Raw genomic sequence first — 21297 nt, forward strand, 5'->3', positions numbered from 1 at the left:
GTACCTTTTGCCGTGAAATGTCACATATCTTTACTATTTCATATCTAGTGAATCTCTAATTCATTTCTCGACTCGCGCCGCTTGAATAACTTCCGACGCGCAAGCTAAATTAATGTAAGTGTGGTAAAAAGAGAAGTCCAATAATAATTCCCACACAAGATGTAGGTAGTTACCATGTGGTAACTACCTACATCTTGTCTGAGTTGCGCATAAAAATAGATTGAAAAATTGCGCCTCAGCACAAAATCGAAATAAGTAATAAATATTTATACGAAGTCCTTTGAGCGGCGATCTAGTATTGCCACAGAAATAAATACATACAGTAAAGATATCTGACTTTTGCTACAAAAAATGAACAAATACATTTCTGCAGAGTGCAAAAATTACTAAGGATTATTAGAGAAAAAAAACGTAACAGCCCGAATTCGAAATAACAAGCAGATAAAAGTATATAATATGTAACCCTTTATTTTGGCTTAGGCAGCCATTGATGGCTAAATTAAAAATTTTGACAGATTTTCTCTAGCGTCCAATGATGGATAACAGGAACTCAAGTTTCTTTTGTTAGGGCTTAGTTTAAAAATAATTGAAGATATTTTTACCAAATTTCTATTCCTTAAATCTTACATTTCTAAATAAACTAATGAGCTACTTGCAAAAAATGTCTCCAAACATTTTACGTGACAGGTACTCCATATAAAAATGAACTGTCATGGGGTGGTCCCTATACCATAGATTAGTATATGTTACTAATATTATACCTCATTATATACCTCATGAGTCGAATCTCGAAACTAATAATGCAATTAAATTTTGCTCGATTTAACCTACTTCTGGTAATGGTATCGAATTCAAACTTAGCAAGTGTTTAAAGAGGAAATGATATTACAAACTTTAGTAAAAAGATTTTTTTTAAAAAGGTTCTTTAAATAGGTTATCAGACTGATAGGTATTTGACCGTCCCTTAATTTGAGTAATTAAACTAATTAACACACTGACAATCTTGATAATGACCGCTACCAATCTATTGCTACCCCAATTCCCAACCGATAAGAAATCATGCTTCAATCAAATAAGTCTTAACTCACAATAATCTCCATTTGAATTTCAACAGTAGGTTATAACTAATACGGTTTAATTTTAAAAATATAGGTACTTATTTCATAATCAGTAATCGTAATACGTATGTAGTGATTTATACACGCTTATTGACTCCGATAATGTATGGATTATCTTTCAGGAGCTCGTATCTTGGTTCATTGTGTAATGTAAAAAGTGACCTAGTTTGAAAGACTATAGAGTTCACATTTAGATGTACAGATTTGCGGTTTGGGAAGAATTGGTATTTAATAGTATTTTAATATACTTAATATCTAAAGAATGTGTTGTTTAATGCCAATGTTATTATATAAGATTTGTTATAACTTGATAAGGCATTTGCTTGTGCATTGCATTGCCTAACAATATTTTATACGAAAACAGATTCAGTTTTGGGTTGTAACATATATCTGAAATATTTTAATTTAAATAAGCTTGAATCGTAAAGGGCTCAATAATCATAGAATGTAACCATACCTAGAACCTACCTAACTATGTATAATATAATATACCTATATAACTTATTACTCGCAGAATTTTTCCCAGCATCACTTCGTGTTATCTCTTATCAGAGACTAAAAAAGTCTTATCGTGTTCGCACAATACGGCCGTGTCAGTCGAGATAACGCATCGGCGCTGATAACTCGATAACAGTCAGTGTACTACCACTATGACCACCGTAGCTGTCGTGGTCGCCGCTGATAGTAACCTCGGTTACCAAGTTCTCAAAAAACTAACAAGAACATACAAAGGAAAAATATACTTCACTACAGAAGACGAATCTATCGGCTACAATATACTTCGCACTTTAGAGAAAAATGCGACGAATCTACACTACTATCGCATGGACATAACTTATACGAAAAGTATTATCAACTTCAGACACCACATACAAGATCAAGACGAAAGGATAGATCTGGTGATCAACAACACGGATTATGTACAAACTGAGAAGAAATTGTCCCATGCTGAGAAAGTGAGAAGAACGCTAAGTGTGAATTTTTATGGATACATCAATTTCGGAAAGCTGATATATCCTTTGCTAGTTGAAAATGCTAAAGTAGTGAATGTGTCTGGACCAGCTGGTCTGTTAGCGACGATCGAGAATGAAGCGATTAGAAGAAGGATTAGTGATCCAAATCTGACGGAAGATGAGTTAGTAGCTGTTATTCAAGATTATGCAGAGGCGTGTAGAAGAGGCATTGAGAAAACTGAAGGGTGGGGATTAAGCGTGCAAGCTGTAAGTAAGGTAGCTCTAAATGCCGTCACCTTTTTGCAGCATAGAGAATGGAGCTGCAAAGGAATCGTAATCAACTGTGTCAATCCTGGCAGTCTCAACAGTAAAGACGAACGAAAATCAACCAAAGTTTTCCAAGACGGCGCCAAGGCAATTTTATATCTAGCACTAGAAGCACCTCTATCAATAAAAGGCAATTTTGTGTGGAGCAATTACTCAGTTATAGAGTGGAATTGCGACCCTTACGTTGAAGTGACAACAGTTTGAACAGAGAACGGTTAAACCAGTGTTATAACAATATTCCCAGTTATCGGATTTAACCGCAGAAATTTTGCAGTTTGCGGCGAAATAGCTTCGCGCGTGATATTCCGAGATGATCCCAATTTATACATTTCAGTGTTGCAATGGTACTAAAGTATGCGAGCCACGTTTCCTCGTCTATGATAAGATGTGAATAAACCTGAAACAATAAACCGAAGCCTGTGCCTCAATTTACCTTCATTAAATGTTAGAATACTTAGACAGTGGGTGTACTAAATTGTGTTTTACCGCTGACCTTTCTATGGCAAATATTAGTGGGCTCTCAGAATTTGCATTTATTCGCGCTTTTAGTAGGCCATTATTTACGTTTGCCGTGGAAAGTGTACCGTTATGAATAATAATAAATATCACAGTTACCTGGTACAGGCACGTTCATAGTTAGTTCGATCGTGCTTTAATTTTGAACTTTCGCTATTATAATTGGTCAAGAGCAAGACCTTTTCGTTTGGGGCGCGATAAAACAAGATGACTTTAGTGAACAGTGATTTGTGTATTCAATTTTTGATTTATAGGTAAAGTATTGCTATTACATATAAAATTTTCTAGACAATTTCGTTTATTAAGAGCTAAAATAAGGTGGAGATAGAAAATAGAATATTATACGTTAAGAGTTTTACTTTTTAGTTAATAATTGCGTATGCATTAGTCATTATCTCTCATTTTAGATCTTTCACAGATTGACATCGTTGCTCATCTTATAGATGTATATGTAAATTTCATCAAGGTAGTGGAAAGACGTTGTTATTATTTTAGTTATTCTAAAAAAATGCAAAAGTATGCCCTTACTTTATAGTCACAAGTGAAGGTCTGGTAGGGCGGCTGTATCTATCGACCGAAGTCAAGCACACTGCACTAACTATGTCCACGCTATCGTCACAACGTACTTCCCGCTTGACCCTAGGTATTATAGGCTTCCATGCAGGTGGCAACATCCAGCCTCCGTCCCGATTGAAGTTAGGGCAGCGTCCAATCTCAATCGCATCGATAATCTTACGCCCTATATTTTAGCCTTGATTTCTAATAAAAATACAAAAATATACCAAGAGTTTGCAGGCAAGCTACAAAGTTGATCAAACTATTCAAAAATCAAATCAAATCAAAAATAAATGTTTGTTATGTTATTACTTATACAATCGTACATCTAACCGATACACTCTTTTGGCTAAAGTAGAACAGCTATTTGTCTGATAACTTTTTGTTTTTATTTCTAACCAAGTCACCACCTCTAAGCTAGAAATAGGAGCAAGGTGCCCAATCAGCTCTCGCCGGTGGAGCTCAAAGGGATTAATCGTTAGATTGCAATTTGAGGTGCCACCAGAGACGCAATCTGGGGAGATTTGCCGGGCCAATTTATTTTTCCATTGTTGGCGAGGCTGTTTCGTGGTAACCATTTCAATCTCGCTTCGATGTGCACCAGAGTCAACTTTTATGTCAAGAGTTGCCAAAAACAAGCCGCATACTGTAATATGGCGCCCTAGCCAAGGTGATCGCTTGCGCTTCGCTATCTAATCACTTTGTATCTCTCTTTCACTCTTCCATATTAGTGTGACAGTGACAGTTGTGTTTGGTTCGCTACATAGCGTTAGCGATTGGTATGTTGTCTACGGGGCGGCGAGCCACATTTTTTATTTTATTTTTTTATTTCATTGAATCAGCATTAACGGTAAAAAATCTGTTAAGTACCTATATATACTCATACTCATTTATTTATAATAATATTTCATATTACACATTTTACATACACATACACATACATTTTTTTATTACATATTTTTTTATAATACTGGAGAGCAACGAACCATATCTTCAAAACTAGAATAGCCCTAATTATGAGTAGGAGTTAGTCCATTTTTAGCGTTCCGTACCCAAAGGGTAAAAACGGGACCCTATTACTAAGACTCCGCTGTTTGTCTGTCCGTCTGTCCGTCTGTCCATCTGTCCGTCTGTCTGTCACCAGGCTGTATCTCCTGAACGGTGATGACAGTTGAAATTTTCACAGATGCTGTATTTCTGTTGCCGCTATAACAACAAATACTAAAAAGTACGAAACCCTCGGTGGGCGAGTCCGACTCGCACTTGGCCGTTTTTTTAAATGTGTTACTCTATGTACAGTCAGCGTCAACAACGCCAGCACCGGCTCTTAGAGCAAAAATGTCTGTAAGTACAAAGAAGATTAGTAGTTGAGAAACTAAGCAAGGTATATCTTTCCAAAACTAGCGAAAGGCCTTTGCAATAAGGTACTTTACTCAGACACAGTCAGCTAGGAAGAGCTTAGCTCCTTCTGCTTAATCGAAATCTGTAAGCACAGAATAAGTAATAGTATTAATAGATTAATTTTTAACAAGCAGAAACGTCTGCGATCGATGCTATTAAGCTTAGAATATATTTAAAAGTGGAAAAATTACTGCTTTGGGTGAGACTTGAACTCACGGCCTCTGGATCGATACTCCAGCACTCTGCCAACTGAGCCACCAGACCTCATCCATAGTCAGCAAATCTTCCCACTATATGGGTCTAGGGGACCCTAGCGACATCTACCGTAAGAGTGTTACACTTCTTAAACGGCCACCGGAGTTCCAGGCCAGTTCCGGCCAGTGAGTTCAAGTCTCACCCAAGGCAGTAATTTTTCCACTTTTAAATTTATTCTAAGTATTAATAGAATTTTGTTTTTATTGTATTTTGTTTGATTTAATTTACTTCTTTTCAATTTTAATGAATTAATTTATTCTTAATTATTATTAGGTTTATTGACATTCGTTCAATGTATAGTGTATAATACTAACCATATATTTAAGCTTTATTTGTACTAACAAGAATGATCTCAGTTGGTCTGTGAATAAAAAATAAATAAAAAATAAATATCATACAGAACGGCCACCACAGATTTAATATATATTTGTTTCTGTGGTTAGAAGCGACTAATGAGCTTGTAGATTGTTTTACCTGATAGACCTCCCCACATTGATCTTAACTGACGTTTATGGCCTGATTACATTTTTAGGGTTCCGTACCTCAAAAGGAAAAAAACGGAACCCTTATAGGATCACTCGTATCAAAGATAGATATAACTCCGTAATAGATGGATACAGTCTAAGGAAAAAACGTGCCTCGAAAATCAAGAAAATTTGATTCTCGTTCAGAGGGCGCTACTAGCTTTGGCCTACTGTCGTATAGATGGCGTTGACGGTTTCGTTTGTTATTTAACAATTTTAACGCATATCAGTGAAAGAACATGGGTCAAAATCATAAAAATAATTAATGCAAATAAAAAAAATCATTTATCCATATTTAAATACTACATTTTATCGTATTTTTATAAATCTTCATTTTTAGTTTTAAAGTGTGTCGACAGATGGCAGTGAATTTACTGTGGTTACAAAATTTACTATGACAGTACCGCTCTAGTATAAGTTACTCTTTGCTCGTATGTAAGTTTGTGACCCAAAGACGGACATGTAACGTAAACTAATGAATTTTAAACATGGGAGCCACTTTTGGGGGTAAGTGAGAAAATTAATAAATAAAGTTTTTCAGTTTCTTTTTGTAATTTTAAAATAAATACTTTAGAAGTTACTTAAGAGAATAGCCAAAAAAATACCATTCCCCCGCCTTAATTTCCGAAACTACTGAGCCTAAAATTTTGGAAAAAATTACAAAATAGTTCTTTACCTATAGATGACAGAAAAACCTATTAGAAGTGTGAAGAAGCCGACCTCCTGGACGGAGATGGCACGTGAAGAGGAAGACGAAGAAGTAGGAGCGTTACAATTACATATACTGGCCGCGTAGCCAACATGCCATTCGCATACGCTCCGTAGCGATCGAAACGCAACTGTTAATGAAGCACTAATATGGAAGAGTGATAGAGAGACACAAAGCGTTTCGTTGTCGTAGCGATAGCGATTGTCACCTTGGATAGGCCGGCAGGTGTTGAAATTTCAAATGTATCGGATTCGCGACGAAAGAAGAGTTGTGCACGCCAAGACGTTGTGAAGATCCTTTACAAATGCAGCCTAAAAGTAGTAAAGACCCTTTTTTTCATATAGACACCATTAAAAAGTGTATCTACACATAATTAAACAACCATTCGACCAAATTGCAACCAAATTGCTACAAGCACAGAATAAATAATAGTACTACCGTACAGAAAGGAAACTTCCTACAAAACCGAACTTTGACAGCGGTTCAGGGTCGAATCATGCTATCCTTTACTAATATATGGCACTATCCCTTTCGGCTATTTAGGGTTGTCAAAATTCAAGTCATTATCTGTGGCCGTGCACGCGAAGGGACGTCAAGTTGTGCCAACCCTAATAATTGCTCGGAGCAATGATGAGCCGAACGGATCCGAATTTGCCCGAAGCTAGGAGTTTCGCATCCCTGCTACAAGTTTGTTATTTAAATTACACAACGGTATAATAGAAATTTCCATATAAAATAATATATGCTCGGGTAAGGTAAAGTAAAGATTTCCCCCGGTCTCCCCCTAGGTATTAAGTTACCTCAGTCTGCATATTGCCTGCATAGATAAATGCAGCAAACGAAACGAGGAGGCCGATTTTAATGTAACAATATGTTGTAGTTTTGGTCTTGTTGTGATACAACCTTGACACGACTTGCCGTTCGCAGTGCATCTGACTCGCACTGACAAGTGCGAGTGACTCTATCGGCACGATTCGAGAAATGAATTAGAGATTCACTAGATATGAAATAGTAAAGATATGTGACATTTTACGGCAAAAGGTACCTTATAGCGGCTGGCGCTTACGTCGCATAGCGTCGCAAATTATTACATATTAGCGTTGCAGTGGCGTAAGCGCCATCCAATATTAATTGGAGCGGCGTTAATAATAGCGTAAGCTCCAACCGCCAACAAGGTACCTTTACCCGTGGGACGTCACATATCTTTACTATTTCATATCTAATGAATCTCTAATTCATTTCCCGAATCGCGCCGTATGACGTGCGTGCCTGGACCAATCAGTGTAAGCGATTGTATCAAAACAATATCAAAACCATAACACATTGTTTTATCAGAATCGGCCTCTAGGTTTGTTCAACATGATGCTGCTTGCATTAACGTCATTAATGTCAGCTAAATTACCGTATTCGCTTGTACTACAGAGTTAGCTGCCGGTGCAATAATTTAACATTGGCAATTGGGATTAACATGACCCTCCTTTATGATCTGCAGAATGTATACAACATCTTGTATAGAGAGTCACGTAGTAAATAATTTGTAGTAAATCCCTATAAATACGAAAGTAACTGTCTATGAAAACGGATTATATTGCGTATATGCCGTATATTAAATTTATAATACATACGGACGTTTCGAACCCTTTACGCGTTTGTGGTCAACAGGTGACTGAGGAAAAACTACAATGTGCAAAACTACCCACATACAAAAATAATGAACCATAATAAACTAAACTTTATTGCTGGTATTGCTGGTTGTACATGCTAAATCGGTTCATTAAGCTGGTTATACAATACAACTTTTTTCAAGTAAAGATATACGCGATAAAGCTGCGCCGGCTCTAACCTTCCCACTGACCCGAGAAGATTTTATTCCCTCCAAAATTGTAGGAGGGTATCCCAATATAATATACGAATACTTTGCTAATGTATTAAATTAATTTAACAAGTTTCCATCCATATTTAAATTGTATACCGTAATTTTTGTTCTGACTGTTTGTTTTATCTGTGTTATTTTGTAACTTATTATAAGTGAATTGTATTTACATGCATACAACTCTGCTTAAAGCAAATAAATATTTTATTGATTGATTGATTGATATGATAGCCTCCTTGCACTGCACTGAGCACGGCCGTGCCTGCCCTTGATCGCAAGATCATTGTTATTGAATTGTAATTCTTAGTTATCTTTAACATTGTTTTAAAAAAAAAGGTAATGGATGATTTAGATCAAAAATAACAACGCATTTTCAGAAGCAATATTCATGTTATTAGCTTTTGTGCAAAATACTTACAAATTTTTAATGTTGCGGTTTAGACCTACGTTCGTGATTTTTTTCTATCGAGCGAAAGATTTTAAATCAGGTTTCGAATAGATGACGTTACTAGAGAAAGGCCTCAATATATTTTTTTGTAACCGTTATCATGTTCTACAAAAACGCTACGATATTTTAAACCACCGCACCTTAACGGCCCGATCACGACATCGCGCGGCGGCCATAGGTGGGAACGAAAGGTCCGGTCGCTGTGTCTCGCTCCAACCTATGGCCGCCGCTCGCCGCTGCCGCCGCCGCGCGATGTCGTGGCCGGGCCGTTAAGGGAGGCGTCGCTTTAACTATTTTGGTACGATGAATACGAAGGTGTAATTCTGGATGTTCAGAGGAATTCATGACGTTCAGAATAGCTTTGTTTTGAGCTATTTAACAAGCGCTTTGGATACGTTTGGATGTAATATTGCTCGTATATTTCACTGTAGAGATGGGAATGTAAGGAGAAATATGTGGAACAAGTACAGATGGAACACAACATCTCATTTTCTTCTTACTCGTATCCTTATGGTATAGTTGTTTTTTTTTGGATTAGAAATCCACAGAAGTGAGCCTGGCGATTATTTAAATATATGGTAAAATTGATGTTAAGTGCCTCAAGTAGCATGAATATCTCATTATAATTCTTCAAAATTTTACCGCATAAAATGTCTGCACCTTAAGTGGCAGTGGGCGGGGCACATTGCTCGCAGAACTGATGGCCGGTGGGGCCGGAAGGTTCTGGAGTGGCCTCCGCGTACCGGAAGACGAACTGCCGGTAGGCCTCCAACGAGGTGGAGCGACGACCTGGTGAAGGTCGCGGGAATTCGGTGGATGCGAGCGGCACAGGATCGGTCGGAGTGGCGAGCCTTGGGGGAGGCCTATGTCCAGCAGTGGACGTCTATCGGCTGACATGATGGTGATGATGAAAATGTCTGATCCAGAACCCTCATGCTTTCTTCTGCAGATTTCTTTGAATTAAAAGTTCATCGCTATTTAACAAGTTCAACTCCCAATTTTCATTAATAAAGTATGTTGACAATTAATGTTTGCAAAATTGATAATAAATGTCAGTAAATAAATCTTGCCAATTAAGATAATCAAGTAAAATAAATGTCCAAATTAGTTCAAACCCGAAATAATCCATCATAACGCTGCGTTTTACGTAGGCGAACGCGAAGCGGCGCGGCGCGGCGGGCCCAAGGCGTTCGCGTTCGCAACGAGATCGCCCACGTAGGACACTTCTATAGGTATCAAAGGATTGATTCACCCCGCTTCGTGCCGCGCCGCTTCGCGTTCGCGTGTTGTTCGCCTACGTAGTACGCTGCGTAATTATTTATACATATAAAATACATTACCGGTATATAGCAGACTATATAACAACATCTTGAACCACACGATACTGACTTTTGATGCGTCACGGGGCGGCAATTGAATCGATTCCCTTTTTTCCACGGGATGAATTATAAACGAGTTAAAAATAACTGTAAGCTGGCGGAGGTGAAATATTGAAAAGATGAAAGAAGTAACGTGTCGTATAAATGTGTGAGAAAAATTGATTTGGCCGCATTAGTGCTCGTGAGCGGCGGGGCTACCAGCGGTCTCGTTTACACAATGTTCAATCGAAAAATGGAAGCCTATTCTATTATATTATTTTCACACTACTCTATTGAAAACAAATCTCTGAGGCTGGAAGTAACACTAGATTTAAGTTGAATACATCCCTATATAATCTTTGTAAATATAGTAGTAAGTTTAGCATGGCATAGCAATTGACAGTATAATTAGCAATATTTTAGAATCAGCTATATTAGCAATTGACAGTGTTATCAGCAATATTTTAGAATCAGATAATTTAGGCCAATTAATGGTATTTGAGACATATTAAGAAAACAAATAACTTTTGTACCAGTAACCTTGGACCGCGTGGAACGAATGAAGCAAAGTCTGTAGTTCGTTCGCGGCCCACTGACTATCAGTCCGCCTGACGATATCGGCCTGTCAGTTAGAACAAAAATTTGACAGTTCCGAACAACTGACAGGCCGATATCGTCCGGCGGACTGATAGTCAGTGGGCCCCTTTATGAATGCAAATCATCATTAAATTTGATTCGGTTAGCACACAACCGTTGCGCTCGGAAGTATACCTTCAACTGGTCACTGTGAACTTGATTTTCTAATTAGGTAAGAACGATTTGATTGGTTAGGGGCGTGCCTAGGCCGACGGGCAATGCTGGATTTACTGTATTCCTCCATACAAACGTAGTTACGCCCTCATTTTAAAATGATTAGCTAGATTGCTCTGAAACTTTGTACTTACAATAGGATAAGGTCTGTAATTAGTTTATGTAGCTTCAGATACAATAGTAAAAAAAATACAGCGAATTTAAGTTTTTCACACAAAACTTGTTTTTGCTCTATTTCGTTTGTTTTATATACCAGAGCTATACATATAAACTAATTACAGACCTACATACATCTCATGTCATTGTATGTGCAAAGTTTCATTACAATCCAACACGTAGTTTTAAAATGAGAACGAAACTCCGTTTGTATGGGAAGGTTAAATTCGGCCGAGCTTGCTGGGGACTCTTCTTACGAACTGTTTAAGTAGTATTAGACTAGAGATGATAATGAACTTGATGATAATCGGCGCCAGGTTTTAAAGAAAACACTTTCCATTCGAGAATTACAATCGAGAACCGATAGTGGAGCTCAAGTAGATTGTTTCGCATTTTTGCGTAAACACGTCGCCCGGCATTACCTGCGCTGTATTTATTGATTTATGTAAATACGCTGTGTTTATCGCTCCTCAGTTATTAAAGGTTCGCGCCGCTGCTAGTCCAGGAGCCGGACGAAAGAATTACACTTGGTGTTTTAACGTGTCTTGGCCTACTCTGACTTTTTACGTTATGTAAAGAGACTTGACGTTAAAGTAGTTTGTAGTTAATATTTTAGTACGTACGTTTTGCAGTAAAGTTCTATTAAAAAGTGACTAGATAAATTGTAATCAACAACTATTTAGCAATGATTTGTTTTTCAGTGGAGCATAGGCAGAAGGAATCCTACTGTTTTTCTTATGAAAACGGTAGAAAACTCTATTTTCTATCTTCTTTGAACTCTATTCACCCCTCAATACAGGTAACTGCAATACTTATACCATGGGCATAAAATCACAGCTTCGAAAAAAGCATGGCCACCCTCAAAATGACCTTTATAAGCTCGTAAAATTAACGAGGGCATTCCGCGGAACCCATCGAGATGTTTACGGTGCTTCGCGAGCCTTGAGAAATCAATTTCAGTACTTAGGGGGTATTGTCGTGAAAATGGAAAACCATGAAGTGGTTGGGTGGGATTTATATTATCGTACCGTAAAATGGAACTACTTTGCTCCATAGTTTTCTCCAAAACTCGAAATTTTATTTAAATTTTAATATTATTATATTATGGTAGGTATGTTGACAACCCACCATAATATAATTGTTGTATGTTGTTGTTTGTTTTTAATGCCGACTTATAATATACCAATTACTTAATGCTTTACCAATACATTTTAACATAAGTACGTCTGAAGTAAAAATAAATGTTCAAACCACTGATAGTTCTCCTCAGGTAGCATTTATACTATTTTATACGTCATCATGACGTCAGTTACGTCATTATGACCTATAAATGACGTCACTTGTACGTCGCCGACGTCACTTTGCTACCTGGATATCTTCGTAATCCATACTAATCCATCCATATCCATACTAATATTATAAATGCGAAAGTCTGTCTATCTGTCTGTGTGTTCCCTCTTCACGCTTAAACCGCTGAACCGATTTAGATGAAATTTGGCATAGAGATAGGTTGAGTCCCTGAGAAGGACATAGGATAGTTTTTATCCCGAAAATCATCCCTTAAGAAAGTAAAAAGCGGGGTCGGATTGAGATAATTAACGAAGTGCCTGCTAATTTGTGTGCATAATATGCTCAAATTTAGATTGCTATTAGAATTTTTCCAGGCGCTATACTTACTTTAGCTGCTGTTACTAAGTCCGCGCAGACGAAGTCGCGGGCAAAAGCTAGTTCTAAATATATCAGTACAATAAGGGCTTCATTGTCGCTTCCCTTTAATCGATTGTATCCAAGCTATCCTTAAATCAAGTATATGTAGATAGGTACAAGTACACACCATCCCAGGTAGCAAAATGACATAAAATGACGTCATTTTGCTACCTGGGATCGGCCACACTGTTAACTGACAGTTCGTAAACCTTATTACGAAAGGCATAAGGGCCACCGGTGGACAGTTAAGTGTTGCTGTTTGTACATGTGTAAATTAGCTCGTAGTTCACAGATCACTTAACTATTAAATGGAGCATATAAGACAGCTCGAATGCTTAATTAGTATTAATGTACAACTGAGTGGACGCTTGAGCGATGCGTGCAGTGCCTGTACGTGTATTAGGTACACGTGTAATTTAAAAAATAAATGTACAGAAACTTGAGTCACAGAATAAGTAATAGTATTATCATACAGAACGGCCACGCACCGCCGCCCCGACTCGAATTACCTCGCCCCGCGACAGAAATCTGGCGGACTTCTGGCGTGCTCTCAGTAGTATTTTTAAGCAACTTACTCACACTATGACGCATGACGCTTGTAAGGACGTGCCGTACACATAGAAACGCGAGTGATTTTTGATGTATAGCGTGTCCGCCCTGTGCTGCTTGTTTAAAAAACAAACGTTAAGCTATATTCATACAGATTACGATGCATTTTAAATTTTTTAACATACTTTAAAAAGTAGGAGGTTTTTAATCCGTCGGAATCTCTTATGATGCTAAATTTAATAACATATAACACTTTATAACATCAATGTGGGAGCACCATTCTTAGATCGATTTAAAAAAATACTTTTTACAGTACATATGGTGCTCTCGCACTAGTGCGTAAATGAGCATATTTCGTGCATATGTCGAAAGTTTAAAAGGCCATATGTACTGTAAAACGTTGTACGATACACGTGCGAATAGGTAATTCGCAACTCGTGTCGATTTAAAGCACTCCCTGCGGTCGTGTTTTAATTTATCGCCACTCGTTTTGAATTTCCTCTTTTCCGCACTTGTATCGTAAATAACTAATGTTTAATAGGGTAGATAAGCTTCTTAGTTGGTCCCATTTTCATCAAGTCAGGGTCTGATGACGAGATCCTGGAGGCATCTAGGGAACTCCTCAGATTTTATAGGCATACTTAAAGCGATTTTAGTATTTTTTAAAGTTACATTTGCATTTGCTTTCTAAAAGTACCATTTTGTGAAGTAGACCTGCTGGTGAATCAATCAATCAATCAATTTATTTTGCTATAATAAGGGTTGGTTTACAGGTGTTATTACAATAAGTATTTTTATGTACACTCCTTAATTAGCCATAATCTATAGCATGCAAAATATTCACAATTATTTACATATGTACAAATACAATTAAATTTAAACTTAATTAAAAAATAAATAATATTATGAGCCCATTAATAAATATTTCTAACCTTATTGCATTATAATATACATTAATATAGCAAAAAATCATTCAATTTATAAAATCTGCGTTCTAAAAGCCACTCACGTATTTTTTTATTAAATTGGTTATCGGGCACTTCTTTAAGCTGTTGTGGTATTTTATTATACCTATATATGTTTACACACATCACCGTATAATTCTTCTTGAATCGGCTTGTTTTTTGTTGTTTGCCCACCACAAGTCGGTTACAGTTCCTTGTGTTCCGTGGAAATAAATCACTAGCAAGAGAATAAAATGGTGGCATTTTAAATTGCGTAGTGATGATTCAAGCTTTATCGCCTTCTTAGTCTTAAAAATCTGCATAAGTAAAAACTACAAAAATGTGATGTCATATTTAGGGTGGTCATTTCCAGCCGCCACAGTCTCCTGGCCGTCGTGGCAGGGAGATGGGACAGTGCACTTATTAGGCACTGGACCTCCCAACATCTTAGTTTAGGTACTAACATAGTAATTTAAGTATAATTGTAGCTACCAAATATGGATTGTACTATCGTCCGAATTAAATGTTTTTTTTTTTTTTTGCCATATAATATCTAAGTGTGCCCTATGTCAAGTTAAGGGCTGTTGTAACTATAAATAGTAACTGTCTATAAAATGACGAAGTATGCGATTGTGTCATCAGTATATATTTTTTAAATTCAGAATAATCGTCTATGTGTATTGACCGCGATTAAAATTTACAATTGTAAGTAATCTATGGCAGAGGTACACGAATCAGTAGGTACACAAACAATAAAGTGGTACCCAGGAAGCGCACCTCGCTTCCGTTCTGCGTGGCTTTATTGGTTCTCATTGTATTTATGTATGTAAGTGTGTTCAATTGTTTTTCAGTGTTTGTGTTCGTCGGAATACAGTGTATTTGGAAATCTGAATTACTGTCTTTTGGTGTAGTCATTATCAAAAGTAGCGGAACAGACTACGCTTCTAAGTATCTGCCATTATCAAACTGCTTATTTAAAAAAATATGGTTGTCTGCAAAGTCGGTTTACGGACGATAATTTTGCGTGATAACGTCATAAGAAAACATTGATACATGGAGACTATATAAAGGAGCCAAATCTCTATGTATGAAAAGTGTCCATCAAAAAACAGTAATTAGGCGGCGCCACCATACACCGAAATACTACCAAAAACAACCTACGTAATTTGGTCGGGTTATTTGTTGCCTTATATGGTTCATGTTATACTCATTCCACAAGTTGACGAGGGGGTGCAGGTTGACGCCGCGTACTTTGATTTTAAGAAGGCGTTCGACATGGTCGATAATGACCTTTTGTTGTCAAAGATGGCGGCGGTGGGCTGCACTCCCAAGTTGCTACAGTTCTTCGCTGACTACATGAGGGACCGGCAACAATACGTGGAGTACGCGGATTGCAAGTCTCAGCCGTATTTCACCAGAACCGGGGTAAGTCAGGGTAGTAACTTGGGACCGCTGGAGTTCATTATTATGATTAATGATCTACCAGAAGTGGTCAAGGAGGCTAAATGCTTGTTGTTCGCGGATGACCTCAAATTGCTCTTGGCAATTAAAAATAAGGAAGACTGTGAGCGTCTCCAGAGGGACATAGACAGAGTGGTGGAGTGGAGCCAGAGAAACAAACTGCATTTTAATGTGGATAAATGCGTTTCCATGACATTCACTCGGTCCAAAACACCCATTAACCACAGCTATGAGGTAGCCGGAGCTCAGTTGAAGAGAGTGGACTCCGTGAGAGACTTGGGAGTGCACATACAAAGCAGCTTGTGTTTCAGGGACCATGTTGTCAGTGCATGTAAAAAGGCGTTCAAAATTCTGGGCTTTGTACTGCGCCGAGCAGTAAGCTTCTCAAACATGAAAGCCGTCTCGGCGCTGTACAATGCTCTGGTAAGAAGCCAATTAGAACATAACGCGGCAATATGGGCTCCGCATGAGGCCAAATACAGCATCATGATAGAAAGGATACAAAATAAGTTTACTAGATACTTATACTGGAAACGGTATGGAGTGTATCCTTTCTATCCGCTGATGTATCCCACACTTTTTGTGATTGGCATGGTCGGTTACGACAAATTAGAAACTCGCAGGAATCTGGCGCTTGCGTGCTACTTGCTTCGAGTTCTCCGCGGTAGTATCTGCAACCCGGACATTTTACAAATGTTCAAGCTGTGCGTGCCTGACAGGTACACCGAGCGGCGGCGGCAACCACAGCTGCTGGCCGAGCCAACTGGCAGGACGAATCTGCTCCGTAAGGCACCTCTCAGCCGTACTATACACGTTCTGAATCTCGTTGCCGACAAAACAGATCTTTTTTATTGCCCTATGTGGGAATTGTCAAAAACGTGTTTATATGTATTGTGTTATGTAATGGATTGAAATTTAATTTGAATTATTGTGTAATGACATATTGAAATCTAATTGACTATGGTGTTTGTAAGTAATTGTAATAAATTGAATTTTTAATTTGAATTATTTAGTTAAGTAGTAATAAGGATTATTTTTAATTTAAGGTTAAGGCACTATTGTATTAGGGTTACCTGTAAGGATAGTTGCTGTATTTAATAAATAATAAATAAATAAATAATAATAATAATAATAATGTCCCAGAGCCTAACTAGCGCCACCGGAGAGATTAGGAACTATTATTTAAAGTGGTCACTTTTGCAACAATTCTGCCATAAGAGATTGGCATCCTTTCTATACCATCCATACATTGATAAAAAGGCCGTAACGTTATTATGGAGATCTGTTCAAAACGTGACACTTTTTCGTGCATGCTTCCGGTGTTCATCGATTTTATGGATGGTATAGAAAGGATGCCAATCTCTTATGGCAGAATTGTTGCAAAAGTGACCGCTTTCAGCTTTAAATAGTAGTTCCTAATCTCTCCGGTGGCGCTAGTAAGGCTCTGGGACATGAGTATTACATGAACCATATAAGGCAACAAATAACTCGACCAAATTACGTAGGTTGTTTTTGGTAATATTTCGGTGTATGGTGGCGCCGCCTAATTACTGTTTTTTGATGGACACTTTTCATACATAGAGATTTGGCTCCTTTATATAGTCTCCATGATCGATTTCTAAGACGTTATCACGTCAAAAGACATGTATCTCTCTATGTACAATAGTTAGACTGAAACACTTTTTACTTTTACTAAAACGTGTAAAAATTCAATATTATATTCATACTCGTACTAAAAATTTTCGTTAGTCCTTTCAAAATTAAAAATCAAAAATCAAAATCAAAATTTATTTATTTGTAAACATAGGTTAAATATAGGTCTTATACAATAATTTATGTTTCACTATATTTTGCCATTTGGCATACAAATATAACCAAGGAGAGATGGAGCATGCTCTAATTATAACAGATGTCAAACGAAAGTAATATGTTAAATGTCAAACAAAATAAGAGTGTACTTAAAACTAAAACAACTTAAATTCAAAATATGTCGAGTAAATATTTTCTTAAACTAAAATATCAGCTATTATAAATTATTTCCAATTCTCCATAATTCCAGTCCGTAAAATGACTGTAGTATAAGGTACTAGCGACCCGCCCCGGCTTCGCACGGGTTAAGTATGACAGAGATGTGCCGTTCTCGATAACATGCCCGAATGAGAACATTGCGAGAAAGTGCTCGGGAATGTTCTCCGAAACGGAAATTCCTGAGAAAGTACAAAATATGTTCACGAATTCAGATTTTTTATTGTTTGAATACAAGTGTTTAATAAATGCTTGAAAAAATTTGGAAACGTACAAATTATTGTAAGGGCAACTTTCTCTTCACTCTCAAGAAATTCCCGAACATGTTCTCGGAAATATTCTCGCACGAACTTTCTCGGCACTTTCTTTGTTTCCGATAATCTACTTCTACGAAACTATATACAATTTAATTTATATGGCTAAAAGTACAATTCAATAAGGTTTCGAAAAAAGACATTTTTGGTACCAAGCTATGATAAGCGATAGCTTACCGCGCTTTTCTTTCCACAAGCAACTAATACTCATCGAGAGAATTAGTTTGTGTTGTTTTATCACAGAGATTTCACGGTTACTTCCTGTCTCCATCGTCAGATCAGCTCCATGTCATCATAATATTGCATTGTTATTCGATTTACGTATGCAAAATTTCAGCTCAATCGCGTGTGTGCTCACATAGTGCTTCCCATAGAAAACGAAGCGCCGGAAGCTCCGGCCCGGCCCCGGCCCGGTCTAGCGTGAGTTTGCTTGCTTTACAAAGGATGCTTTACGAAAAACCTTACCAAATTGTACACTTAAACCTTCCTCAAGAATCATTAGTAAGATGAATAGGCGAAAACCGCATGATAGTCAGTTCAGTAGGTAAAATACATGTTGTACCTATCCGATATGAAAAAATCCCGTACCAGCAAGGTGCACATTGCGGCTTGTACGATTCATTATTCATTACAACGTCAAATCCACTATCCACAGGGACAGAACGGGAGTACCGCATTTGGATTTTAAAGGCAAGAACACACTTGGGAAGAGATAATAATATAATTCAATTTTTTCTACTTCAGCACTATTATTTGTATATTAAATGACTCTCAGTAAGATTGAAATCAACTTCATAGAGTGCGCCCCCGGCTCCGAAGGGGCCCCGGCGCAGCGCAGTGCTCTTAGGATCCTAACAGCAGTGTTCTTAGGAATATTCATACAATATTATGCAACTGTTGTTTTTTTATCCTTCTAGGCAAATATCTACTAGTATTTTATACAATCGTGATATAATGGAGAGCTTTTCAGTCGAGTACCGTGTTAAGGCCATGAAGCTTGCTGAGTGGCCTTAATTGGGTACGACATTGAAAAGCTTGATTATATCACTATTGTATACAATACTTTTTCTACGAGTCAACAATAGTACATTGTGCAACATGGGGCGTAAGTTAAATATTGCAAACGAGAGTATAGTTAAACGTATAGATGTATAGACTCGAGTTTGCAATATTATTACGCCCCCAGTTACACACAATGTTTTTCATCACACTTGCGATCCAAATTGAAGTATAATGACATAACACTGTTAATTATAATACTAGAAACTTCACCACTCCCTAGGGAAAACGCTTTTTCTATAGTTCCCGCTAAGCCTTCCAGAATTTTAGTAATGGGACCCCCGTTTTTACCCTTGGGTACGGAACCCAAAAAAATCTACAATCAGACATTATAATACTTTACAAAAGCTACAGTGTGAAATTACATTAATATGCAACTTGGGGAGGCGTTAAGCACTCGTCGCGGCCATTTTTAATACTCCGCATTAACGTTCATTAGCCTCGGAGTTGGCAAGTCTGGTACATCAACTATTCATTACTTGAAACCAATGACAATATACGTAATATATATAGGATAGAGGGTTACTGTCGTAGTAAATTTTGTAATCACAGTAAATTTACTGCCATCTATCGACACACGATTAAAACTAAAAATAAAAATATCAAAAAAATATATGTATAAATTATTTTTTATTTGTATTTATTATTTAATGATTTTGACCCATGTTCTATCACTGATATGTGTTAAAATTGTTAAATAAACAAACGAATCAACGCCATCTAAACGAGAATAGGCCAAAGGTTGGTATTGGTGGTAGCGCCATCTGCGCGAGGATCAAATTTTCTTGATTTCCGTGGCACGTTTTTTCCTTAGACTTTATTCATCTTATACGAAGTTACATAGGGTATATGCACTCCTTACTGAAGGCTTATGGCGCCGCCTGCCGTAATAAATAATTTAATTTGTTCTAATACTTCTAATGGTATTTCATAAACTGTCCAGTAGTATTAAAACTGTTTCCTCGTTTGCCTCCTAGGTATATTATAAAAATACATCTCCATCATCTCTTGATGATGCCTTAGAGAGGCGAAGCACGTGTCAAGTTTTGGACTTTTGGCGGTGGTTTGTTTTATTTATTTGCGTATTTATGTTTGCGGTGGGAGGATGGGAACATTTGCATACAAGAAATGATTAAATTAACTTTTCATTACTTCTGCGTTCTTGGCCCTGTGGGCACGAACACTCGCAACTACATTAGGCGTGCTTGGCGACCAAAGCGTTAAAACCGTAATTAAAACACATAAACTGTACGACAACTACTACGCTTCGAGGCGCCGAAGCACACATCATCTACTATTCATTACTTGCGGCACTGTAACTTTGATTTTACTGTCTCCGTCCACACAAACTGACCTTAATACTACGAAATAAAGGCTATCGATGGTCAAAGGTAAATCTCTGCTAGTGCGGTGTACCACAAACCACGGGTCGTCTATAATTAATTTCTTGAGAATATGGTTCTGTAATGAACTGACTAGTCGGGCAGGGAAGGTACACAAAAGTACCTTTTTTGCCTTAAGATAGACAATAAAGACAGTAATTAATGAGCGATACTCGTAAGTCCTGAATTACTTGAATGTTTTATGTGAGTAACATTTAAATATAGATTTAGATTTCTTTATTTCACAATAAAATTACCTCTACATTATAAATTTGCTACATTCGTCAAAATTATGTTTATCTTCTCATCATGATCGTCGTAAATTACATTATAAATTTAAAATAATAACGTTAATTGTGTCTCCCAATAGAACTAAATTAACTTTTTAATTAGTAAGCTGTCTTTTTAATTAGTGTTCTGTAGTGTAGGTTTCGCTTGAAAAACGTTTTAAATATGAATATTTATATATGTATTCATTATAATAAACTAATTGTAGCAATCAAAATATACAATAAAAACAGTTTTGTGAGATTAACCGTATTTTAATTTTATTTAAACTGATGTAAAAATTTAATTAACTACCTCTTTCTTTTCATCCTTAAAGTACTGGCGCACTCGGTAGGTTTTCAAGTTCATATATTGTACACATATCTTTTTTTTTTTTAATTCATGTATTTATTTAGGGACTTTTAATCTTAAGATTACGCCAGTCCCATCGTACCTTAATCTAAATTACACTCATCTACGGCCTGTCAGTATACTGACTAATATAATTATACACAAATAAATATATCTCCTTTGCCTCTTCTGAGATTAGTGCCGCCAAGATGCTTTGAAAAGCGCCTACATCTAA

The 21297-nt window shown here is 37.2% G+C and overlaps 2 protein-coding genes and 1 long non-coding RNA gene across 11 annotated transcripts in view; 2 read left to right on the forward strand and 1 right to left on the reverse strand.

Annotated features, from left to right (window-relative positions):
* Positions 1–21297, forward strand: part of LOC134742269 (disintegrin and metalloproteinase domain-containing protein 11) — a 784213-nt gene that overhangs the window by 72245 nt on the left and 690671 nt on the right. The gene's annotated exons all lie outside the window — the stretch shown is intronic.
* The window catches only part of LOC134742286 (uncharacterized), a 529938-nt gene that overhangs the window by 14137 nt on the left and 494504 nt on the right, over positions 1–21297 (reverse strand). The window lies entirely within an intron of this gene.
* LOC134742576 (uncharacterized) lies at positions 1635–2813 on the forward strand. The gene has a single exon (XM_063675790.1). The coding sequence runs from the start codon at positions 1769–1771 to the stop codon at positions 2600–2602; it is 834 nt and encodes a 277-aa protein (XP_063531860.1). The 5' UTR covers positions 1635–1768; the 3' UTR covers positions 2603–2813.

Source organism: Cydia strobilella, chromosome 6 (assembly GCF_947568885.1).
Source record: "Cydia strobilella chromosome 6, ilCydStro3.1, whole genome shotgun sequence".
NCBI classification, from domain to species: Eukaryota; Metazoa; Arthropoda; class Insecta; order Lepidoptera; family Tortricidae; genus Cydia; species Cydia strobilella.

Coding starts and splice junctions, on each gene's coding strand:
- LOC134742576 (XM_063675790.1), top strand. CDS start 1,769: ATGACCACCGTAGCTGTCGTGGTCGCCGCTGATAGTAACCTCGGTTAC.